We start from the raw sequence: 26250 nt of genomic DNA on the forward strand, positions 1-26250 counted from the left end.
TCCGTTTGGAATAGGTTTGTGATAGTTAAGCAGCAGCACAAACACCACCAGAATAGTTAGAAAAACAAAAGGTCCTTGCATATCACCCAGAAGTTAATAGTTCTCTAATAATGCCAATAATCCAATACAGTTGATCAAACTACAAAAGCCCACAAAATTTTCCATTTGACATGATTTAAGAATTTACATATGAATTTTCTATAGAAGGAATTGTAATTAGGGCATCTTGCCAATGTCCAAGGGGAGTACAACAAACATCTCCAGCTAAACAAATTTTGTACAATGATGAGAAACACTCATTAGGGTAACCTATGCAAGAAAAAACCACTGCCTAACTAGACAAACATTAATCAAAAGAAAGAAAAGAAAGAAAAAAAACCCTTACTTTTTCAAAATATTTTACACCCTGTTAAGTAAAATCTAGGCTAGCGAATTCATTGAAAAGATAGAAAGAAAGACCCCAGAAACATCATCCTCCATCACTAACCTAGCTAGTATTCCTTCTATATGTTTCTCACAGATCAGCAGCTGTTTTCACTAGGTTTCCCTTCATTTCCAATTACGGGTAGTAAATCCTGCAAAAAGGAGTGAAAAGGAAAACAGTGACAACTGATGCATAACCAAGTACAACTTTCTCTCGAATCCAAATTACCATACAAAAATAAGAAGATCCAGTCGAAGAACCAACCTAATCATGTTGCTCCAGAGCTTGCAGTAACCCCACCGCCATCCCTTAATCCCTGAAGGCACATATCCAGCGTTCTTTGCACACTGTCTGCAATTATTCTCAGTCGCCCCTGATTAGCATCCCCTGCTGAACCTCCATTGACTTCCACAATTCTAGCCACCTTTTGTTTACATTTCTCCCAGTCATCGGGCCGCAACCAGCAAGATCGGCCTCCATGGCTTCCTTCCATTCCAAGAAAAGACACATGAGTATTTTCGCCGAATGAATATCTCAACCGCACTGAAACGCAGTAGGGCAACCAAGCAGCACCACCGGCAGCATTTATGTGAGGTATGTGAGCAGGATCAAGAACCACAGTCAGCCCAAAATCAACAGAATTATGAGGCCGGTCATAATGGATGTTGCTTTTTGATGCAGATGAATTATCATAGTTCCAGTCCATATTCAATCCTGCATGATTTTCGAGACATAATTCAATACGGGGTTTCTGTGCAGGGGCTATATCTCCACCTTGCACCTGTGCTAATCCTTTTTTCCACGCTATAAGTTTCAAAAATTCTCTTAAAACTGAAATGGGTAAAGTTAGAAGAGTGATGAATGATGCAACGCGTGAAGCATCATAGGGCTCTGATGCAACACGACGACTGAAATAGTCGCATATCTCGCCTATTTCAGATTGGGTTAATTCCTCTTGAGAAATGGACGGATTCTGCTGCTGCTGTTGCTGCTGTGAATGATGGAAGCGTTTTACACTAAGGACTTGGAGAAGAAGTTGAACTCTATGGACACTTACAGCAAATACATAGCCCCTGCAGAAAGACATTTATGATCGAAACCATGAATACAAGTGACTCAACAACCAAGGATTAGTTTGTCAAGCATTGTCCATATAGAAAAAAACAATGCATCAGTTAAAGATAAACAAGTAGCATTAAAGATTTTAATGTAACAATACTAACAAAATAAAAAATAAAAAAGATCAAAAACAATTTATAAAGTTTCACAAAAGATATGGATCGGCAACATGATTTTTAAAACGAAAATGAGCAGTAGCTTATCCTAGTATTCTTAACTAGGAAATTCTTTACTTGTGCTCCACCTTGTATTAGGAGAAAGAATGGAGGACAAAAGAAAAGGGGGAAAAAAAAAGAGAGAGAGGGAGAGAGAGAGAGAGAGAGAGGAGAGAGATTAAGGGCTTATTTGGTACAGTTTGCATAACAGTTTTCAACAAATCCAAAAACAGAAAACAATTACTAGAGAATAATGAGTGTTCTATGAAAATAAGCCTTCAGGCTGCCTAGTTTTTCACATGTTAAGTAATTGGAAGTAGAAGAGTGGTCTTTTGGGGGAATAGAACTCCCTTTTCAGTAGTTCAAAAGCTTAATGTGTTATACTTCATATTTTTGGCAAATCAAAGGCTTTCGCATCTTCTTTAATTTATTGCATAGCTCTTTTAAAGAAGTATCTTTTCTGCACATAGGTAAAGTCTTGATATATAATCTACAAATAGATGGACTGCACACCATTATTATTATTATTATTATTATTATGCGCTTCTTAATAAGATAACTTACTCTTAGAAAACTATCTTACTCTATACTTGCAAATAGAAATATACCCCGACATTTAAAAATTCACAATCAAAATAAGCTTACAGAAACCATTAAATGGTGATGGAAGAAACTCCAACTAATAAGTTTACTCAGCCAGAAAATGAACGGATAGCAATGTTTACATATGAGAAGAAAAGATTTATGAAAGAAAGCTGTTATCAGTTAGTGTTGTGTGCTTTTGCATGCGCATGAGTTCACAGGAAAAGAGAGAGAGAGAGAGAGTTGGTGTGCTTTTGCATGCACATGAGTTGAAAGGAAGAGAGAGAGAGGGGAGAGAAATGTGTCCTGTCTTAGGACTTCATTTTAGGGAAGGATTTCTATTGGTATGTAGTGTGTTCATTGAATATATTGATTTTACGAAATGCTAAATGGTTTAGGGAGAAAAAGACGTATTGAACATAAAAATCTTAGTTCCATGACATGGGAATTACAAGGGAATGTTAAGAACATATATATATATATATATATATATAATAATATTGATAAATAAGGGAATTTTAAGAACAATTATTTATAAATAAGGGAAAGCATTTACTAAAATTAGGATACACAACACATCTACAATCCTACCAACTGTAAACTGGCATGCCACCTAACTTCACATCATTCCAATGACGTGAAAAAATCCAGAAAAAATTAACCAGACTAAAATTTTCAAACAAGAGAAAACGGAAATTTTGAGACTCTTATAATAACAAAAAATAAAAAGTAAATAAATAAATAATACGGAAGTTGTGTCCTTTATTGTTCCTATTAATGCACCCACCTACTAGACAACAGGACTTTACCAAACTAAAAGGAGAATTACCTATAGGTTTAGTTGCTGAAACATTAACAGCATTTTGTAAAATTTATCCCACAAAGGCTGTAACTTCTTCTATTACACATGCTCAGAATCCCTCTCTCTCTCTCTCTCTCGTTTCTGTTCTTTCACACCAAATATAAAAAACGAACAGTGTACAAGCCACTCTAGTTCAATTCTCTTTACATTAATGCTTCACATGCAGCAGTCATTGGTAAGAATTTGGTACAAAAAGCAATAATAAGTGACTTCCAGAGCATGCCAAAGTGGAGACATCACTCCAATCTAAACACCATGCACACAGTTTATGGATTATGTGAAGAGGCAGAACAACAATAGAAAAGGACTCTCGAAAAGATGTGAACAGAAATTGCTAACAAATGACAATCGAGCTTTTGGTCTTACCCCACAAAGAAGCGTAACGCAGGCTGTTCCTGGTCCAAATTTAACAGGGCACCTTCATTGTCCTTTAAAATTGATCCTAGGATCTCTTTCAAGAGATCAGGTAACTGTGCAAAGAGCCACAGCACTCCAAGGTACTTGAGAATACCTCTAAGAACCTTTTTAAGAGCAACAAGAGGAACCCATCCACCTCCATAACCTCCATCATCCCCAAGTCCAATAATGGCTGTATTTAGTTCCCCTCTCACATGAGCAGGGACACCTGCAACTGGTGATCTACGTAAAGGCAAGCCTGAGCTTACCACAGCCAAATTTGAGGATGCCGAAAGAGCATTTCCCATGCGGTTGAGACCAGCAACTTGGTTTCCTGACCTAGCCATTCCAGCAGAATTTGGGAGGTTAACTCTATTTCCATTGGCAGCTGAAAGCTGTGAAGCCGTACTTGGAGTTGGATTGTTCACATTTGCGAGTCCAACCGTCTGTTGACCACCATTGAAACTAGGCTCTAAACCATTCAACTCCTGAGCCACGTGCTCCATGATGAAGGGTCGGAACTGTGGACATGGCAATGATCCTCCAACCGCAGGGCCACCCTTGGGGGGTGTTGCTGGTTGCAACCAGACCTGATCCCCAGCAAAGCAGCGCATATCTACTGCAAAGTATTTGCGATATATGATCCGGATCCAGTATGGCCCACGAAGTACAACTGAAACGTCAATGGGCAAAAGTGAACTAGGAACAATGCCAGGGCCACCTCGCCCAGCAGCAGCCAACATTGCAGCCCCATGAAGACTGTGAGTCCCAAGAGAACCAGCAGTGGTAGATGCCACTGGGTTCCCTCCGGGCCCAGATGAAGCCTGGCTGGCATTTGGGGATGAACTGCTTTGCAAGTGTCCCTGCGATTGCATGTATCCAATCTGTTTTGGAATAGAAGAGATAGCTGCTGAAACACCAGGGACCCCAGGAGCAGGAAGAGCTCGTGCAGGTCGTGTTGCAGCTGCAAGAGCATGCAAGGGTCCTGCAGTGAGGCGAATGCAATCCAAAAGAGATGCAACTTCAGCTCCATTTATGAAGTCTTCTAGAAACTGTAGAGAACAAAAAAAGTTTAAAGCACATAATTATTATTGAAAACATATTGTGAGCTCAAATACATTTGCAGAAGTCAAACTAAATCTTTGGCAACTAATAATACCGAATAACGACAAATTAGACAGCATTGAGATATTATCTGCGAATTACTTATAAACCAAAAAGGAAACAGGAGCTAGTGTTTTTTTTTTTTTTGTTTTTTTTTTTTTTTTTTTTTTTTTTCCTGATAAGTGAAACAGGAGTTAGTTTTTAATTGCGCCCCAGTAAAACAACACTTCTTAGTGTCAAACAATTCAAGATTATTGCACTGACACAGTGCTTTTAGCTTCGACTTCAATTAAGTGTGTTAGGTGACTGGGTCAGTCCAAAATAGGTCATCCAACTGAGTCATCTGAGTAAATGAATAAGATGTATTAACTGGCACTTGTTATTAATAAATCAAAAAGGAGAGATTTTCAAAACATATTAAAGATCACAAACAATATCATAAATAGTCTAATCAAATACGAAAGCTTTAAATTAGGATGAAAGCAATAACATGAAAAAAATCAAGTAGTAGGATATTCAAATATGAGTCTGTGATATACATGTGGCAACAGAGTTCTACATTAAAGCAACTTTCTGTTTCATAAAACCTTGACCACATTAACTGATAAATCTCTTCTGAATTTTCAGCAATTATGTGATGTACAAAATTGTTTGATCGCACCATTTGACGTAAGTTGGCCAACAAATTAACGATCCAAACAACTGACCAACTATTTCTACTTATGCAAAATTAGAAACCCAATAAAGTTGGTTGGTCTTCTTGGAAACTTTGTCTGGAAAAATCAGTTTCCCTCTTGAGCCATTCAAACTCTAGATAGGAGGTCAATTCTCTCCTTAAAATCCATGCAAAGTATTTCTCATACAATTATCTAACACATCCTTTGCATGATACAAGATAATTTTTCTACAAAATAACTCACTTGTCTCAACTCCTCTTGGGTGCAAACAATTCCTTGGGTGGGTGTGCAAGAGTATCAACTAGGAAAAAAATAACTCATTTTAAAATTATCGAAATGTGATTATGCATATATAGGGAGAAAAGAACAGAGAGAAGGAGAGAGATGGCTTAAAATAATATTGCAGAAACAAGTTTTTGTACTATGGCATTCAAGTGGATATTTATCTTTTTACCATTTAATTGCTTTTGTATTTACAACTGCTCCATGGGCATAAATGTCTATGATGGTATCCTTATATTTCACAAGCTGGAGCACCATTAACACTAGTTTAATTGTCTCACGATTCTCAATTTTATGGCATTTATACTGCTTTTCCAATACATTCCCATCCATGACCAACGGAGATGACACACCCCAATACAATTTGATATCCCAAACACAAGCTAGACAAGAAGATAATCCAGAATTATCGAGTCTCTTGGCTCATTGTGAATACAATGGAACCACATGAGTTCATAATTCAAAGTGACATATTAATGTTAAGTATAACTGTAACAAGTTCATTTGCTCAAATATAGTTTGATAATCACTAATGAAAGAACATAAAGGGAAAAGAACAAAAAACAAAACAAGAATCTACGAAGCAGAAAACTGACAAACCTTGGTATGAGGCCAAAGCTGGTCAGGAGAAACATGCATTGTGCATCCCTCTTTACCCGATTCCCACTCAACAACAAAGCGAGCAAGGACCCCTGAACCAAAACTAAACCACAAGCTCATAAGTCCGACTGCCTCAATTCGGAAAGCCTTTCTCATCTGTTCTGAAAACTTATCAACTACCTCAACAGCAACTTTTGTTCCAACTGATGCTTTACCATCAGAATTTGCACTAACTTCTTCTAATTTCTCATCTGATCTTACTCCAAGCAGTTTCCGCATTCCAAGAGCAAATGTTCTAGCATTAGAGAGCCGTTGGATATCTGCAACTAACTTCTTAATGCTATCAGTCTCGACAGAGTGATAGCTTAGAACAACGCCTTCTGGATCATAATGAATATGGGAATCTATATCAGATGTATTGGCAATGCGAACACCACAACCCCATGGAGTATTACTACTTCCCTTCTGAAGCTCCCACAAGTCCCTGAAGTGCTGGTCATTGATTTTAACATCCCAATACATGCTTCCAGGACGACCAAGTCGCAAGCATATGTGTTGCCACGTATCGCTTCGAGCATACGGGAGCCGGAACCATAAGTTTGAGGATGCATTCCTTTGACCCACTTCTTCAACGTATGGGATGTCCAATTCCTCCATCTGGCTAGTTAATCGGGCATGCTTTATACAAAGTGAGCAGTGCCTGACCACGTGAAGAAGAGCAGAAACATATATGCTGGAGGGAGCATTGCCTTTATTTGCTTCAGCAACAAGACTTGCATAACTGTATCCTTCAATTTTACCAGTCACTTCCGATGAAATAAGTGCCTGTGGTGAAGTGTGTTCAGTGCGACCAGATTCTGCGATTTTCCTTCTCTTACCAACTGCTGCATTGGCATCAATACCTTGGAGTGACGGAACCAAATTCAACATATCTGTAACTGTACGTTTTCTTGATGTTTTATCAAGTTTAGTAATAGCATCAAGACTTGAGCCATGACAAATTCCAGGATCTGTTGCTTGAGCTGAAAAGGGAGCATTTATCAAAACTATAGTTACCTGCAAAGAATATTCTTCAATGGAAATGTACAAGTTGGAGTTGAAACAAGTGAACTCAGAGAAGGTATCTTACATACGGGAGTTGTAAACAAAGAGCTAGATCCAGCCAGAGACCCAGAAGCTGAGTTTTTCGGCCCATTAGGTTTTGCATTTGACGTAGAAGTTCGAGGGCCACTTGATCGTGGTGGAGATAGCAGTCGAGATGACCGATTTCCAGAAACATTAAGCTGATCTTCGTCCATTGTGGAACAAAGACCAACTTCGGTGGAATAAGGAGATCTAAGAGAAGACAAATCCTGATCCGACTTTGAAGCAAGTAACTTCTTCATAGTTGTGCTCCTTCCTGGGCCAGAAGACAGAGAACTGACAGAACTGGACTGTATCAGGCCTTTCAAACTGCTTGACGAATAAATAGAACCATTGTAATGGGAGGCTACACTTAAAACTTTCGTAACATTACTAATCTGTGGAACCTGTGTTCCTCCCTCCCATTTAGGAGAGGAAGTCCCAGCTTTTATACTTTGAAAATTCTTTGGAACAGAACCAAAATGAGAAGCAGGAGACATTGTGAATGTTGAAGAGAGATTCTGAGCAGGGAAAGAAGGAGCAGATGACCCTCTCTCAAGCTCAAACACTTCATCAACAATAGATGAAAAATTTGGAGGTAGACTTCCAGAACTGAGCATAGAACCATCTTGGCTGAACTCAGAAAGAAGACAATGTTCAGAAGTCTGATTAGTACCCACAGCATCTGAGGAAAATGGAAGTAGTTTTCCACAATCTAGGAGACTCAAATTGAGTTCATCTTCAAGCATCTGCATCAGACCAATATCAACATTTTTTGTACGGATGACATGATTCAATTCACCAAAAGAATGAGCTTTTCCTGATGGATCTGGTTGAGTCTCTAGCAATTTAAATAGAGGCTTAAAATCCTTATCAAGTTGCATCAGCAAAAAATATGAACTCCCACATTCTGGAAATCCCATCAGCAACAAACTTGATCCACTTAAAATGTTTTTAGGCACCTTCACTGCAGCCAAACCATTTTCATACACCTGCAAGAATCAAATGGTCCTATGTGATATGTGCATATACAAGTATAAAAATAAATTTTCAGTAACAATCTAAAGATATCACATAACAAGGCTCCCCAATTTAGTAACACCTAGCCATAGGAACTCCAAAACTGAAATTTAACTAAATCAGGTAACCCTAAAGATCAAACACCAACGTCTTTCCAATCAAACTTCAACATTTATCAGATGAATATATCAGTATAGTTTGGGACGCGTTCCCCTTTTGAACGCTCTTTAATACATTTTACTTATCAAAAAAAAACCTTCAACATTTATCAGATGAATATATGATAGATTGATGATTGTGATAACAACTAAAATCAATTTTCTATAGCCTATACGCTAGTAAAAACACTGAACAGCAATCGAAAAAATAATACAAGCTATTTTTCTATCAATTTCAAGCAACACAGAGTATGAAAAAACCTTAAAGAAAAAAGGTATCAGAAGCCAATCACTAAAAGCTATGTCATAGAATGCTCCTATTAGATTTTCCATTCTTTCCTGTATTGAACACCTTGTATCTTTGCTAAACAACAGCAAGAAGAATGTTCTTTTTGCAACAAAACATAGATGCCGAAAGGTTACATTTTAACCAACGCAAGCAGTGGCGGAGCCAGGAATTTAGTTCAGAAGGGGCAGCCATTACAATAATATGATAATAAATTTGAATCAACATAATAATAGCAAAGGAGTCTTCCCTTAATTTTGATTCTTAAAATTTTTGTGGGACCAACTGGAGGAGAAAAGACACGAGTCATTTCTGAATTTTTCAGTAGTTGAGTGGGGGCATTTTCAGAATTATCAAAATTTGTGATTAAAAAATACAAATAATAGAAAATTCCAGTGGGGTAAATTGCCCCCACTGGAGCTAACATGGCTCCATGACAGAAGGCAAGCACCAGAGCATGCTTAGGCATATGGACCTGAGTCATTGATTCACAATAAACTTGCACTTGTGGTGTTTCCTTTTGGGTAGATACCAATCATACCACGCTGACTTTCATATAAGCTCCATCCAGTGTTTGTTAAATAATTTGGATGATGACTACCAAAGAAAATTCAAGATTAAACAAAGAAATCATACAATAATATAAACACTGCTAGGATCAAGAATGGATGAGGAAAAAAACAATCAGTCTCTCACCTTGTTCGTATAATGTAATTTCAATTCAAAAAATTATTATAAGGACTAACAAAATGAATTTTACAATTTGTTTCCTTTTTTTTTCATTGAGAAATAGAAACTTGGTTCTAAAATCGCAGTCCTGCTTCTGACAAGCTTGAATGCTCATGTAGGATTTTCATTGGTTGATTCTAGAATTATTTCCTTTCTCTTCTCATTATTAATCCAATTCTACTTGGTAAGTTTGTAAGGTTCTGTTCAATGAGAACTTATATCAAGATCATACAATAGTTATGAGCCAAATGGTATGTGGATTAGTCACATTTTGAGTTTCGACAACTGTGAAGATGAGTAAACATATCCAAAAAAAATCTTCCCAAATACAAGTTTTTCTCTTAAGCCTTCCACGAGTCATGCACAGAAATGATTAAATTAGCATTGGTGAAGTGTAGACCTGCTGCAGACCAGTAAAAGAATTTAAAACAGATATTTAATCAACAATCTAAGGTAAAACGCATCAACTTTTAGCCTCTAATATTTATTTTTACCTTTTTTATTCTTTTGGTTTGGCGCATAATGGAGATCATGATAAGTCACATACACAAGCCACATGCTATGAATACTTATTTTAAGCAAATGCATGGTTTGACTTATTAACCAACAGGCTAGTGGCCTAGCGGTACCAGGCCCCTACTTCCCAAAGGGAGGTCAGGGGTACGAGCCTTATTATACATATCATTATTTTAGGAATTTTCCTTACTTTTAGGCTCCTCTTTTTGGTTGTGTTTGATAAAAATTTACTTTAGTTGCCTATTTATAAGGGTTTAATGTAATAGAGTTTAGAAGTTTCGAAGATTTATTGAGATTATTGATTACTGATAGACTTTTTTCTCATTAAATAAAAATAAAAATAAAAGAAGAAGAAAACAGAGTGAAAAACCAGAGATTTCTATCAAAAGCAGGATTGATCTAATTCACCTTGTGGAGCCACTTTGGAGCATTGTTGACTCGGATAACCATAACAGACTTAGTAAAGGTACGCGTATTTGGAGTATTTCCAAATGATTATTTTCACAGGCTTGGGCAACCATTTCAGGATTGATCTAATTCACCTTGTGGAGCCACTTTGGAGCATTGTTGACTCTGATAACCATAACAGACTTGGTAAAGGTACGCATATTTGAAGTATTTCCAAATGATTATTTTCACAGGCTTGGGCAACCATTTCTACAATTGGGTTGGCCTTGAACTGAAAACCCTCAACCTGAGCTTAATTTTGGTTGGGTATGAAGCATCAGCAACCAAACCCGAATTTTGTAAATTTATAATTCCAGCATATTATTACTAATCAAAAAACAATAATTCCAGTATATCATATATATTAATCAACCATTTTTTAAGATGTCGAGGTGGTTATCAACGATATCGTGTTTGTTGAGGAGATCAACCGGATACTAGTATTACGTGCATTACATAGATGAGTTTCACCATACTGACGCCAACCTTATGGCGAAGTTGCACCAATATTTACTCTCTGAAAGCGAGTTCTTTTATGCCAATCAGACATGATGAAAATCGTAATAACTCTCATGCGCTACAAGCTATGCGTACTTATTTTGAGCAAAGGTGTTAGGGATGAAGTTACTAAATCATTTTGTGTATCCTTATCCTTATGTTTTAGTAGAGTTTGATTAGGGTTTACTTATTTGCCTATATATAAGGCATTGCGGTGCTAGCGTTTTACGTTTTGAACATTCATTGAGGTTATAAGAAAACTGATACATACTTTTTCACCTAATTTCTTCACTCTTTCCTTCTTTCTCGCTCTTCTCTGTTCATTCTCTCTTCTCACTCTGCATCAGTGGGGGTGGGGTAGCAAAAAACCAACAGAGAAAAACAAGGTAAGATATGTTTACCTCAAGGCCTAAGAACCTGCCAATACATGCAAATAAGTGCAATATACTTCTGCTTCTCAAGCTCATAAAAACTTCAGCAGAAGTCATACTTCCCTGGTTCAGGGCTGCTTCACAATCCACTAATGCTGAAGGTGTAAGAATATTCCTTGATGAGTGCAGAAGAAAGCGCCCATTCCTGCAAATCAAAAATAAAACTTAGATTTCTAAAGATGATCATAAAATGAGTCAATAAACACCAAAGAGAGTTCTCAAGAGCCTATTAAAATCAATGATAGCCTATAGATAATAATAGGTTCTTAGAAAACAGCATGTCTCTGTTAAGAATAGCTTTTGATAAAAACTGTAGAAGCGCATTGATTTGGGTTGAATGCAAGCAAAATATGTGTTTATTTTAAGTTAGTAAATATGTTGCAGGACAAATCTATATATATCCTTTATCAAGATTTCCAGTAAGGGTTATCTAAAATATTTTAGATTTGCTGAACATGAACCGTGTAGTAGTGGTCCAAGAGTTGCATTATGGGTTATTTTAGTGGAATTTTACAATCTTATGGAAGCTTTAGTGAATCTCGAACAAGTCTCAACAGTTAGATTGAAAATTTCATGCTTTTAAGTGAAAATTTCATGTTTTTTAAGTCATAATCCTAGTTAGGAAATCCCAGCAGCTTATAAATAGCTGGAAATCTTTATAATAAATGGAGACAAAATTATGAGAATTTGAGATTGTGTCCATGTGATGTAACTTAAACTCTACAAAGATCAAGCATAAAACATTTTATGCAAATTCCTACCGTCTTCTCTTCTTCCCTTTTATCTACTGCTTTAATTTAATTATCATCCTGAGTTACTGTCCAGAATAGTACAACACCCCTAATTTCAGCCCTAAAACTCTACCTTACCAAGCTCTAATCAATCCTAACCTTTTTCCGAATGTTTTGGTTTTTAATTTAAAATCAAAACCCCAGATGCTCGCCACTTACCCAAAAGAAAAAAAAATGTGCACTTCTCCACAAATTCCTTCACTTATGCACCATTAATTCAAGCTGAGTTCCACCCATTTTCAATCTCTAACTCTTTAAACTTTTATTAAAAAGTTGAAAGCCCCGAATCCAGCAGTTTCTCTACAACCTTAGGTCCTTAGCCCACCATAAAATCATTATTAGGCAGTATTATTTTCGGTATTCTAGTTCTGTCCTAAATCAATTTGTTATCATGACTAAAGAATCATATTTTCTTCCTCAGAAATTATTTGAAAACATGACATCTTCACAATGGTGATATTGAAAGATTATATAGGCACCACAAAGATGATAGGATGATGTCATTTTTTAATTCTGACCTAGATGAAGACTACTCTAGATGCTACAGCAGTTGTTAATTGTTAGACAAGGTAGATAAGAATCCTATTGGAACAAATACAGCTCCTAGTTAGAATTTGACGACTCTGGGCCAGCTTCAGTCCCCATTCTAAGCCACCTTCAGCCCGTATACAAATATATATATATATATATATATATATATTTTGCAGCATTATTTTAGGTATTCCAGTTTACTGGATCAGTTTGGTATCAGGGCTAAAGGATCATATTCTCATCCTCAGAAATTATTACAATTACTTATCTTCACAATGGTGATGTCTAGATTTTTACTATGTTGTAGCAATCTAGAAATTATTGAATTATCCTTGACCCTTTTGAACGCATTACTATGTTGCTAGTTGAATTTGTTACTAACGCTTTTTTCTTTTTTCTTCATTTCATGTTACTATGTTGCTAGTTGAATTTGTTATGTACTTTACCAACTGTTAAGGGCCAAGGATAATTCAATTATTTCTAGATTGCTGCAACTAAGTTGTAGGAGTAGTTCATTGGTCATATTTTGAGTCAAGTTATGTTATCTGGTCTTTAAATAAAATTTGGTAGGTCATGAAGAGTCTCAACAGTCATAGTTGCAGTTACAGTAAGAAACCCAATAGGCTATAAACAGCTAGGTCATCTTAATATTTTATGGAGTTGAGCTACAGTAATTTAAGGTTGTATTTGCATGATGTAGCTTAACCCATGCAAGTGAAGCATAAGAAACTCCAAAAATACTCCTCCTTTCTACTTCTTCAACTTTCCCTCATTGCTAACATGCTTCTATTTTCTTATCAATTTTAGGTAATCTTACCTCACCAACTCACCCCCCAGGTCAACAGATATCTTAAAATTGTACACATAGCGACAAAAACAGCAATTGTGACATAACACGTTATGCATGACATTTTATGTACAACTATGTATACAAAATGAGGCAGTTACACTACTGAGAGGGAGCTCATCCAGACACTTGGACAACTATGTCTTATTTCTGCAACACTAATACGTTCTGCAAAACTACTGTCTAATTGGTTCAGTTATTCGTATGCTACGAACAAAATAAAGTTGTCAATGACTACTACTTACTTTTTTAGGACGTGGGGCTGGAGCAGTGAGTGGCTACAGTGTTATGTCAGCCAACCAACATCCCGATATATGGGATTTATTACAATTATATTAATAATTGTGGGGGTTGGTTTTAATTTGACCTTCCAAAAAATAAATAAAGTTGTCAATATTCTACCAACAAATTAATATAACAAATTCTTTTATTTTTCTTTCTTTATTTATTTATTTGGCCAAATAAAAATAATAAAAAAATAAAAAAAAAAAAGGAAAGAAAAATAGGAAGAACCAAAGAAAAAGCCAAAAATATGTAATTTTCTCTATTAAGTTCCAATCCTGCCATGTAGCATATACAATCAATTGCTTAAAACCTAAACTTCTAAATTATAATATAATACAAATGTTCATCATAAACACTAGTTGAAAATATACAGTTCATTTGAATAGATAGAAGAGGGAAACCTTATATTAATTCCAAGGGTGAAAAATGACGAGCCATAGGCACGCACACGTAGTACTTCCTGCCCTTCATATTCCCTGACACTGGATTTGTTATCCTTCTGCAAACAAAATTCAGTCAAGCAAAACAACATATTGTTCAGTTCTGGTCAATAGCACAAGACTATGAGCTCAAAAAATATCAATTCGTGAAATGCAAGAAATAGACTCTCGACACTCAAAAATAAACTGAAGAAATAAATAATGTGAGAAAATCTGCAACAAGATTGTGATAGAGTTTAAGCATTGATCGTCATCTTCTGTTACAACGTAGAAATTTATATTGGAAAGGAGCTGTACATGTCACTTATGAGAAACACTACCAAATTTTATTGCGTTCACTCATGAAGAAGTCAAACATGACTACTGATAATACAAGACTGATAAAACAAGCCAAAGTGCGGCAGAGACTCAACTCTACAAAGTTAACACCAATAGTTTGGCCTGCCAGTTTCTTTGGACTGGTATTCCATCAATGGCATTGACATATCCATTATTACCAGGAAATTTGTTATACAAGCTATCAAGTAAAAAAGAAAGCATCTCTAGTATCATTACTGATCAAATGTAAGCAGCTTCGAGTTTGGCTCATATAGGTGCATCAGGAGTCGAACTAAACCCACATTCTACATGTAAAACCCATTAGGGAGAGTTTTCTAAATGTTTACTTTTAAGCAGGATGCCTCGGTTGTCAAAAAAAATGAGGAAAGTGACACGAATAATATTTTCGGCCAGACTGGCCAATATGCTTCTGTCTCATGATATATCTTGTGGCTCAACGAGTCGTCTCATGAGTCAGACAAAAAAATCCCATCCACTTCTGTTCTTTCCCAGCCTTAATTTTTTTCAAGTTTATATGATTTCTTAGCTCCTTAGGTATCCAGTTTACTTTGATCCTCAAGCCATCAAAATCCAAGCCTCAAAGCCATCTAATTCCAAAAGTTACTTTAGAAGAAGAACACCGGGGGAGGTTGAAGTAGTCTTCACACTTGGTCCACCCAAGGGAAAAAGAGAAAAGAGCATGTACATTTCTTTTAGGTTTATTAATTTGCTTCCACACAAAGACATATCATCTTTAGTATATGCGCACATCAATGGAAAATTATTGTATTTATATTTGCAGTTTAAGGTTGTCTGGAGTATTTATCCAGCAATTACAAAATAGTGTGGCAGGCTAACGCCTTATCACCTATGTTTCTCAATTTCAATCCACAGGCCAAGAGCAAGTCATCTTAGTACCCGAGTCAGTGTCCCGTACCATGAATTTTAACCATGTATGAAGCCTCATGGTGAAACGCCCATATTAAATATAGATATATGTATCAAGAACATAAAGATGAGAAAATTAAAATGCACAACAGATGATGTAAATGTTGGTCACTCCTACTCATGTAAATTTAATTTGTTGCAAGAATTTTAACACATTAAAACCTAAAATTATACTAAATTTATTTATCACTACACATATTTCAAATGAGATATTGTATGAAAATCTAGAGTATAATATCTTCTAACATCTTTGAAGAACCAAAACCAGGAGGAAAAACAATGCTTCAATTCACCATTAGCATTTTGCAATTTAAAACCTAATTCATGAAAGACAAGTTAGTGATCAAGTGTGTGTTGCAAAACAAAACAATAGAACAAAAAAGAAGAAAATGATCAAATTATTTATTCAAACCAACCTTTTTATGGTCAGCCTCAGGTTCATCTGGGTGGCTCTGAAGAACCACGTCACCTACACCTCGATAAATCTGACCGTTTTTCCCCAGCTCTTTGTAGATTTCTAGCAGCCGAGTATATCTATTACAACGGATAGCTCTTAGCAGTAAATTCTCAACATCGATGCAACTTTGGTGAAGGGAAAATTCTGCCTCCTTGCCAGTTACTGGATCTATGACAAATGTGCTGTGAAGACACTTTATCTGCAGATCTGGCCCTGGTTCAATTTTTATAAATGGACACGACCCTGAATCAGAGTTACCATAGTTTTTATCAAAATCTAACCAGTATAGAATTTTTACTCCAGGAGTTCGAAGACCAGCTGAATCAGTTTCTCCTTCTTGAGTCGCTTGCACAGAACCAACATTCCCTCCTTGTCCCGCACTACCATCAGATATGAGCTCAAACCGAATTGCATCTTTCCATCTGCCTTGCTGAAGCGATCGTACTTGTCTTATGACAGTGTCCATAATAAGTGCAATACAAAGCTCATGGAGAACAGAGTACAATGTTACAAATGGATTTTTTTCTGCAGCAGCCATTCTCCGCTCTAAATCATCTCCAAGAACATGCCGCCGCGATTCTTCCAGCTTCACTAGCCCACTTCTCTCACCGACAAGCAGCTCCAGATGCAATATCCTCCACATTGATAGGTGTCCTCGATACCCAAGAGTAACTAAAACCTTAAATTCTCCATCCACACGAAGCAGTGCAGTACCCTCAGAAACTTTGACTTCAGAAATTTCTTTTGGAAGTGAAACTTCAAGTAATTTAGACCGTACAAGTATGTCTAACTTTTTTAAAGCTGGCTTCTGCTCATCCTCAGTTAATGAGCTCTGAATACCCACATCTTCTATACATTTTGGTAAACGTTGGTAATTTCCTGTAAGGAGGACTTCAATAGCGGACGGAACATCATAGATAGGAGCACGAGCTTGCTGTAGCCCCTCATGCATGAAAAAAAGTGAATCTGCAGCTTGGGTGAAACATGTTTCATGACTTGATAAAGTTGATGCAAGTCCTTGACAATACTGTATCAAAGGAACCTGCAGATCAGACAGAAAGGATTTACAAGAGAACCAGTAGTTAACAATTATAATAGCTTATGTCTTAATATGAAAAAGGCTTAACACAAATTAGCACAACAATCAAAGGGATATTCTTACTTCCATACAATAAACATATGTAACAACTACAAGTACTGTTCACATTACCAAATGGCATGCGTGACAATAATCACAAATCTCAATATAATGATTTCTAATGGTAAAAGAAGGCAAAAATGAATCGAAAATATGGAAAACATCCCAGAGTAACTTCCAAAGAAGAGTGAATTGACTCCATCTGCATACTTTCTGTACTTCGGCAGATATTGCTTGCTATCCCTAGAGTAACTTTTATCCATTGAATTGACTCCACCTGCTTGACATGTAGCTCTTGAAGTCAAGCTCCCTTTTGCCTTTGCACTCGAGGACCAATTCCCATAACTATTTCAATCCATATCATAATCGCTCCCTCTAATTTTTGTAAACACTGCACGGAGTACTACTGGTATAAATACCATTGCCCTCTCCGCTTTAAAACGTTGCTACAAAAGTTATCTTTCTATTGTCCAAATGATCTTAAAAATCCTATGCATGATATAATTGTTCCAGTAAAACATATCTATATAACAATTTCAGAACCATTTTTTTTTTTTCTCTGGTCTGGGCATCAGGTAGTTCCCTCGTCCAAAAACCAGCAGCTAGGAATGCCATTGATTTCCCCATGTATCTATGAAATACCAAAGAGCAGCAGGGTAAATACAAACACTGCTTCTTCATGCTCTAGAAACATAGTGAATTTGCAACTTCCACAACCTTTTTTTTTTTTGATAAATATGCTCCTTCTACAACATGACCCATGCAAGCAACAGCTTCAACCACAAGGGTTACTAATGCAATTGGTTCTAAATCGAAACCTTTTTTTCTAGAAGTACAATAACTAAGGTAAATTTAGAAAACTCAACTAGTGTCAACATAATTACTGCTACCTATCTGAATATTCATATTCCAGCTAATTACTGTTTCCCCCTTCACCATAACTAGCCATAGAAAAACCACCTTGACTTGTATTTCCACATTTAAATATCTTCAATTTTTGTAAGTGGATGAAGTATATGATTGTGTGTTTTACATAAGCATTCTCATAATAGGTCAATTTCAAAAGGGGAAATATATGAAATGATTAACTGGGAAAAAAATGGGAAAATTCAACAAGATGAAATTTCGTAATTATGAATGACCTGAGGAAACTGTCTTTACCCTTCGCTTTGTTTTAGGAAAATTTACGGAATTGTCAAGTAAGAAAAGTATGGTTAAGCAACCTCCCTCTTTTAAGTACAATGTTCAAGACCACAAGGTGTAGTCTTAAAGAGTTTGCCAGTATGGTACTACAGTTTATAGTTTTAGCTGGCATCTGCAAAACGTATTAATGGTCCCTGAGTGAATACATCCTAATGTTCTGATTATCCCTAATTGTTAATCATCATTTTTTTCTTGGCAAAGCTTATCTAGCAATCACCATTTCGACCTAACGGATTAAATAATAAATAAATTTGTCACAGAAAATAATTCAATCCCAAATCCATTTGCTCTTAACTAGTCAGAAGCCACACTCTTTAATCACTTGTTCATCCATTGTCCTTTCTCTTATAACATGATAGACCAGTTTTTTCAACATATTTGGACTATCTCAGGTAATGCTGACTCTGTGGTAAATGGTTCAGTGCATAATGGGTCAGATATTATGTCCTCCGCAGATCAAAAAATAGGGAGAATCAATGGTGGATTGGAATCAGATGTACATGTACTATGTAGTTTGGTAGATCTTTTGTTTCTTACACAAAGTAGTACCATACCCAAATAACAGAAGTAAAAAGGCCTAGACTTTCCGTTCAAACTAGTTGTCATCCCCTTGTTTATTTTGCTATCTAATTTAGGGTATCTTTTTTGATAAATCTAATTTTGGGCATCTTGATAACATTATTTTTTACTGTACATGCACCAATTTCACATATCAATTGGTGTTGGTCCCATCTGCAGGGGATGTGGTCCTAGGATGAGAAGACCGTAGACAACCTAACCTTTGACATTATTTTATACAGTGATTGCTCTCAAACTCAAACCCACATGCCCATGCTTGTGCGCCCAAGGTTTTACATTAACCAAGCAATAAATGTTGAACCATGGACTTACGTATATATCATTGAGAGGTTGAACTAAATTTAGAAGAGAATAAATTAAATGAGATATATGAACATTGAGCCATTCTTCCATCAAAAGAAATATGGAACCACTATAGAACCATCAAAAGTAAGATGGACCTGTTAAAACAAAGGGAGTTATTAACCTGAACCATTCTTCTGTCCAAGAGTGCAACAGGGAGGATGAGAGGATTATCATAAGTGTGAACACACACACATCATCATCATCATCATTACCCTAATGGGCCTAATCCCTTATGAATGGGGTCAGAAAGAACTCATGCCCATGTAAATGCCTATTATTGTATCTTTGTCATGTCCGTTTCTTAATTTCTATATAAAATCCTGCGTTAAATGAGGTTGTGTCAAGTTTGTTTCCTGTGTCAGCATCCCTTCAACATAACCAGAACCAGTACAAGGGTAAGCCCAATGGTACACTAGTTCCATAAAATTGTTTTGACCACTTCCATGGCACCTCCTTCCACCAGTAATAGGGCTGCAAATGAACCGAGTTGTTCATGAACAGCTCGGGCTCGGCTCGGGTTCGTTCGTTTAGTAAATGAGCCGAGCTTGAGCAACCCTGAGCTCAGCTCATTAGGCTCGTGAACAAGCTCGTTAAGTTAAAGACCAATTTTTAATATTATTCTACATTTAAAATGTTGAGCCCATATTCTGTATTTAAAATGTTTACAGTCCATTGGTCCAATTCACACCATTTCATTGATAAGGCCCAGAGTCTTGTAATTAGTTAGCCCATCATCCAAATAAGATTGAATATCAGCCACTAATATATAATCCATCTCGGCCATTGATTTGCTAAAAGCTAAAAAGAGATACGGATGCCCTAGAAGCAGAAGTCTATAGCGGCACGTTCTCTTCACTTCCGAATGATCTTGCCGGCAGTCCCCATCATGCGACACAAAGCTCATCTCTCTCTAATGCATCTTAAGGTCGACTGGTCGAGTAGTGGAACAATGGTGTAGATCAGGGATAAAACTTTAGAAGGTTTGATTTCATTTTGAAATTTTTTCTGTTTTTTTTTTTTTTTTTTTCTTTCTTGGAGTGCGAATGGATTTCTTTCTTGTTAGAGATGGAGATAAGATTTCATCGATTCAACGTTTGATTTCTTTCTGGTCGGAGATGGGGATCGAATTTCATGGAAGAGGTCATGATTTCTTGAATCAAGGATGGTTGGGTATGCAACCGATCCCGAGCCGAGCCCAGCCCGAGCTCGTTGATTTTCTACCAAGCCGAGCCTGAGCCTAGTTAGGCCAGACTCGGTCGAGCCCGAGCACCTCTAGGAAGATAACGAGCCGAGTTCGAGCAACCCAAAGCTCGGCTCGGCTCGGCTCGGCTCCGTTCATTTGCAGCCCTAACCAGTAATACAAGCACACAACTGAAATTATAGAACATGCACACATATTTAAACATTTTCCCTATATTTTCACGAATTTTTCTGTTTGATCAAAACAATTCGTGAACTGTAAGCCCAGTTTTCCAGGTGACCTAACATCTATCTAAATTATTAGTTCCAATTTATTGCTCCATTTCATTATCTTTCTCAAGCTTCCTTTATCTTCAACTTGACAACCCAGTCAAACGTGGGATTTCTGCTACATAAACAAAAAAATAGGGCAATGTACATAATACTACTGTGTGTTCTGATGTGAACTACGACAAGATGGTTGGGGGGGAGAAGGAGAGGGGGAGTGATAAGGGGGGAGGGAGTGGTAAGGAGGTGATGGGAGTGATTGTTTCCTCATGAAGTTACGATTTTTATCTTGGAATGTCCGTGGTCTCAATGATCCGGGCAAGCGTAAGGTGGTGAAGATGGCAGTGAGAAAATGGGGGGTGCATTTGGTGTGTCTTCAAGAAACAAAGATAGGCTCTATGACTGAGCGTGTGGTTAAGAGTTTGTGGGGCAATCGGTTTGTTGAGTGGGAGGCGTTGGATTCTGTTGGGATATCTGGTGGTGTTCTCATTATGTGGGATAGAAGATGGATGGCTAAGATGGAGGTTTGTAGGGGGAGATTATCTCTGTCTTGTGCTTTTGTGTTGGACAAGGATGGGTTCTCTTGGGCTTTTTCTGGGGTGTATGGGCAGTTGATGATGGTGTGAGGGATAGGTTGTGGGGGGAGTTAAGCGGGGTGAAGGGGAGGTGGTCTCTTCCTTGGTGTGTGGCCGGTGATTTCAATGTGGTTAGGTCCCCGGCGGAGAGATCTACAGGTGGTCCTTGGACTCAAGCTATGATGCACTTTTCTGACTTTATTAATGGCCATCAGCTTATTGATCTTCCTCTTGAGGAAGCTTCTTTTACATGGTCCAGTGGAAGGGGAGCGCCAACTTTTTCTCGTCTTGGTAGATTTTTTATTTCCGGTGACTAAGAGGAGAAGTTCCCGGAAGTTGTCCAAGCTGTGCTGGCTAGGGTGACATCGGACCATATTCCCTTGGTCTTGGACTGTGGAGGTTTGAGATCTCGTTGCACTCCTTTCAAATTTGAGAACATGTGGCTTCGAGTGGATAATTTCCAGGGTTCTATGCACTCTTGGTGGGAGAAGAACCTGGTGATGGGTACGTCGAGTTTTATTCTTGCAGGAAAGCTTCGACTTCTGAAAAATAAACTCAAAAGGTGGAATAAGGAGGTGTTTGGGAATTTGGAGTGGAGGAAGAATAGGGCTTTGGCTGATATTGCTGAGATTGATAGAATGGAAGGGGAGGGTGTTCTTCCTGAGTCTCGTCGTATTAGGAGAGCAGCTTGTCAGGTAAAATGTGTGGAAATTGCTATTTTGGAGGAAGAAATCTCGGGCCTTGTGACTCAAAGAGGGAGACCGTAATACCAAGTTTTTCCATAGAACTGCTAATGCTCGTAGGAGGGGTAATCATATTGGGCGGCTGTGTGTGGATGGTACGGTCTTGACTACGGAGGAGGAGGTGCGAAGTGGTATTGTCTCTTTCTACCAAAGGCTTTATTCTGAGCCTCTTCGATGGAGGCCAAGGCTTGATGGCCTTCATTTTGATACTATTTCTGTTTTGGAAAGGAATGGGTTGGAGAGTCCTTTTTTGGAGGAGGAGGTGCTGAAGGCTCTTAAAAGCTGTAATGGTGATAAGTCTCCAGGCCCAGATGGCTTTACTATGAGATTTTTGTTAGAGAGTTGGGAGGTGGTTAGGCACGAGGTTATGAGCACTTTTCATGAGTTTCATTCCACAGGGAGGTTTGAGAAATCGTTGAATTCCTAAGAAGGGCGATGCTTCTAACGTCAAGGATTTTAGACCAATCAGTCTGATTGGGTGTATTTATAAGCTCATCGCGAAAGTCCTTGCGTTTAGGCTGAGGGAGGTTCTTGATGGAGTCATTTCTGAGTCTCAGAATGCTTTCATTGGGGGTAGAAAGATTCTGGACTCCGCTCTTATTGCCAATGAATGCGTGGATTCTAAACTTTGCAATGGTGTTCCTGGTGTTCTTTGCAAGCTGGATATCGAGAAAGCCTATGACCATGTCTGCTTGAATTTCCTGTTTTATTTGTTAGAGAGGATGGGTTTTGGTGCGAGATGGAGGAAATGAATTGCTACATGTGTTTCCACTGTCAGATTTTCGGTGTTGGTTAACAGGTCTCCTACGGGGGCAGTTCTCGCGGCCTGAGGTAGGGGGACCCTCTTTCCCCGTTCTTGTTTATTATTGTTATGGAGGCCCTTAGTAGGTTGATGAGAAGGGCTGTGGATTTGGGGTTCATTAGGGGCTTCAAGATCGGCCCTGACTCGGTTCAGCAGATGGAGATCTCTCATCTGCTTTTTGCGGATGACACTAATGTTTTCTGCAAGGCAGAAGGGTCCCAGTTGCGATATTTGAGATATATTTTGGTTTGCTTTCAGGCTGTCTCTGGTTTGAAAGTCAACATGGGTAAGAGTGTACTTGTCCCTGTGGGGGAGGTTCAGGAAGTGGATTCTCTGACTACTATTTTAGGAGACGCGACGTTTCCCTATTTCATACTTGGGTTTGCCGCTGGGGGACTCGGCCAGGAGGGTGGGAAGTTGGGACCCGGTGATTGAGCAGGTTGAGAGAAGATTGGCTGGTTGGAAAAAGCAATATCTCTCCAAGGGTGGTAAAGTTACGTTAGTGAAGAGTATTTTGTCAAGCCTCCTAACGTACTGTCTTTCGCTTTTTCGGATTCCAGCCTCTATTGTTGGAAGACTGGAGATGCTCCAATGTAACTTCCTTTGTTGTTGTTGTTGGGAGAAGGGGGGGGGTGTCGAGGGGAGGAGTTCAAGTATCATCTTGTCAAATGGGAGCAGGTTTGCAAGCCTTTTCAGTTGGGAGGACTTGGGATTAAGAGACTGGCCCCTTTCAACAGTGCTCTCCTAGGCAAGTGGCTTTGGAGGTTCAGCAGTGAAAGACATAGATTATGGAGAAAGGTCATTTCTTGTCGTTTTGGGGAGGAGAGGGGGGTGGTCAACTAGGCCTGTCAGGTCTGCTAGTGGTGTGGGGGTGTGGAGGTCCATTGGGAAGAGGTGGGATGAATTCTCCAAACATATTAGATTCAGAGTTCGGGATGGAAATAATGTCCGGTTTTGAGAGCATTCCTGGTGTGAGGATAGGCCTTTGGCTCTTTTGTTCCCAAGATTGTTCAGGATTGTTGTTGACAAACATGCTATGATTGCTGACAGATATCGCCTTGATAGCGGGAGGTTGTATTAGGATGTGCAATTCCGGCGATCTTTTCAGGATTGGGAGTGTGATGTCACTGGTTTGCTGGCCCTCTTGTATAAACAGGAGTTGGATGGCACTGGTGCGGATTCCCTTATTTGGGTGCCTTCTACACAGGGGATGTTCCAGGTCCGGTTCTTCTTTGTGCGCCTCTGGTTTTCATGGTATTTCCTTCCCGTGGAAGACGGTGTGGCTTTCTAGTGGCACCTCTTAGGGTGGCCTTTTTTATGTGGACTGCAGCTTGGAGTAAGATTCTGACTTTGGACAATTTGAGGAAGAGAAGACATATCATTTTTAATCGGTGTTGTCTTTGCAAGTGTTATGGGGAGTCCGTTGATCACTTTATGCTGCATTGTCCTGTTGCCTATGATTGTTGGAGTCTTATGTTTGGTTTGTTTGGCATCCATTGGGTCATGCCTCAAACTTCTCGGGAGTTGCTAGATATCTGGAGGGACCAATGGGTGGGGACTCAGGGTAGAGACTTCTGGAGGGTGACCCTTTTTTTGCGTTTGGTGGAGCCTTTGGAAAGAGCGGAATAGAAGATCTTTTGATGGGAAGGAGTCCCCCATTGGAGGACTGAAATTTTCTATTATTTGTACCCTTTTTTATTGGGGTTGGGGGAGAGATTTTTCTTCTTTTGAGGATATTGTGGACTTTTTGGGCTGTTTGAGTTCATAGGTCCTGTTTTTTTGTACATCTTGGACGCGTACCCCTTTTGAAGGCTTTCTAATACATTTTATTTATCCAAAAAAAAAAAGATGCAGATTTCAATTTCCACTGAAAAGCCAAATCCAGAGCATATTTTCAACTTTTAGCTTTTAAAAAAAAAAATAGAAAAAATACTATATATATTTCCACTTGGTGCCACGCAAATATGGAAAAATACGAAAGGAGAAACAAATTTTGAAACTTATAAATTCGTAAATTCAGAACCTTTACTGCCTTCGTGAAAAAGAACCTGAGATTCAAGTCTCTATAGGATAAAATGGGTGTGTGAGTTACTTGCAAGGAAAACAAAAAATAAAATAAAATAACAAAAGATAACAAAAAAGAAGAAGAAGAACTTGAGATTCCATTACGTTATTCCTATCCTTCCCACCATTTCTCAAGAAGCAGAAAGAGAACGACTTTAATAGCAACTTTAGTTGGAAACTTCAGCCCGACTTCGAATACATTAAGATTTTAATTCTCAATAAGTAGAAAAAAAAATCCATTATCAACCTAGGTTTACGTTCTTCCCTAAATCTAGGCACATATACATACAGACTTACACAGAAAATTACAAACTCATACATATATACATATATTGTCGGACATTAGCTAAAACTGACCTGCTGACACCACTTGGAGAGTACATTGAGGCGAAGCATTCGCTGCTGAGTCTTGACCAGGTACTTGAGGAGGCTAATCTTCTTCTCCGAATCAGACTGCTCGGATGACTTAGATTTCTCCACCAATTCCTTCAACGAGAGGTAAGACTCCTCGGCGGCTCGACTCACCAGAGTCGAGAAGCCGACCGTCTGTTGCCCTAATTCTGCCATTGACGCCCCCTCCACTGTCCGATCTATGGCGCAACGAACATGAAAACTAGGGCTCGGAAGGCAGAAACCCTAGAGAGAGAAAGTCGGGGCAAGAAGACTCAGATTCTGAAGGGCGTCCGATGAGAATGAGAAGGACAAATACAATTCATCTCTCTCAAAAAATTTCTTTAAGTTCTGACATGGAGAGAGAGGCAGAACTTGCACCTTAGAGAGAGAGAGAAAAAAGTTTAGAGAGAGAAAGAGGGGGACTTGGAAGCCTAATAATATGTCTCTAACGTTGGGATAGAACTTTCTACGCATTGAACCAATAGTCGCAGTCTCGAGTCTAAGGAGGTCTGTGGCTTAATTTCACCGCGTGCAAAAAACATATACAGACAACTCTTATGTTTATTCAAATTGATTGCTTAATTTTTGTATATTAATCTTTTGAATTAAATTAAAAAAATTAAAAAATATTTTGAATAATTGATTTGGTTATACAAAAAAAAGTCAATTTGGTATTAACTCAAGATCAATTTAAGTTTGAGTTGGTTTAGGCTCGAATTAACCTATCAATCTGTCTCGTTTGAGTGAGTTGTATACTTATTTATAATTATGTATAAATTTGTTTTAAAAAATATAGTAAAAATAAAGTAAAGAAGATGATAGCATTTGTTATGTGTGGGTGAAAGAGAAATATATATGATATTATTAACCTCTACCCCGTTTGAAAGAGAACAATCCATATATTAAAATTATGCAC

The 26250-nt window shown here is 38.1% G+C and overlaps 1 protein-coding gene across 2 annotated transcripts; it reads right to left on the minus strand.

Annotated features, from left to right (window-relative positions):
- Positions 1-137: 137 nt before the first annotated feature.
- On the minus strand, positions 138-25779 carry LOC132299913 (mediator of RNA polymerase II transcription subunit 14). 2 transcript variants are annotated; one of them, XM_059796801.1, is made up of 9 exons: positions 25299-25779; positions 15985-17067; positions 14264-14361; positions 11379-11553; positions 7335-8315; positions 6202-7257; positions 3509-4590; positions 689-1497; positions 138-575 (listed from the first exon to the last, which is right to left on the minus strand). In XM_059796801.1, the coding sequence occupies exons 1-8, from the start codon at positions 25506-25508 to the stop codon at positions 693-695; spliced, it is 5490 nt and encodes a 1829-aa protein (XP_059652784.1). In that variant the 5' UTR covers positions 25509-25779; the 3' UTR covers positions 138-575; positions 689-692. The 2 variants fall into 2 exon arrangements, with proteins under 2 accessions (XP_059652784.1, XP_059652785.1); XM_059796802.1 differs by having other exon boundaries at positions 6202-7223; positions 7331-8315.
- Between the last annotated feature and the right edge of the window lie 471 nt (positions 25780-26250).

The sequence above is a fragment of the Cornus florida genome, unplaced genomic scaffold (genome assembly GCF_030987335.1).
Source record: "Cornus florida cultivar Cherokee Brave unplaced genomic scaffold, ASM3098733v1 CherokeeBrave_3.0.0_Hap2_Chr03, whole genome shotgun sequence".
Classification (NCBI taxonomy): Eukaryota; Viridiplantae; Streptophyta; class Magnoliopsida; order Cornales; family Cornaceae; genus Cornus; species Cornus florida.

Coding starts and splice junctions, on each gene's coding strand:
- LOC132299913 (XM_059796801.1), bottom strand. CDS start 25,508: ATGGCAGAATTAGGGCAACAGACGGTCGGCTTCTCGACTCTGGTGAGT. Junction 14,362..15,984: donor CTGAGGCTGACCATAAAAAG/GTTGGTTTGAAT, acceptor TTTTGTTTGCAG/AAGGATAACAAATCCAGTGT. Junction 8,316..11,378: donor GCAGGTTCTTAGGCCTTGAG/GTAAACATATCT, acceptor TGATTCTTGCAG/GTGTATGAAAATGGTTTGGC.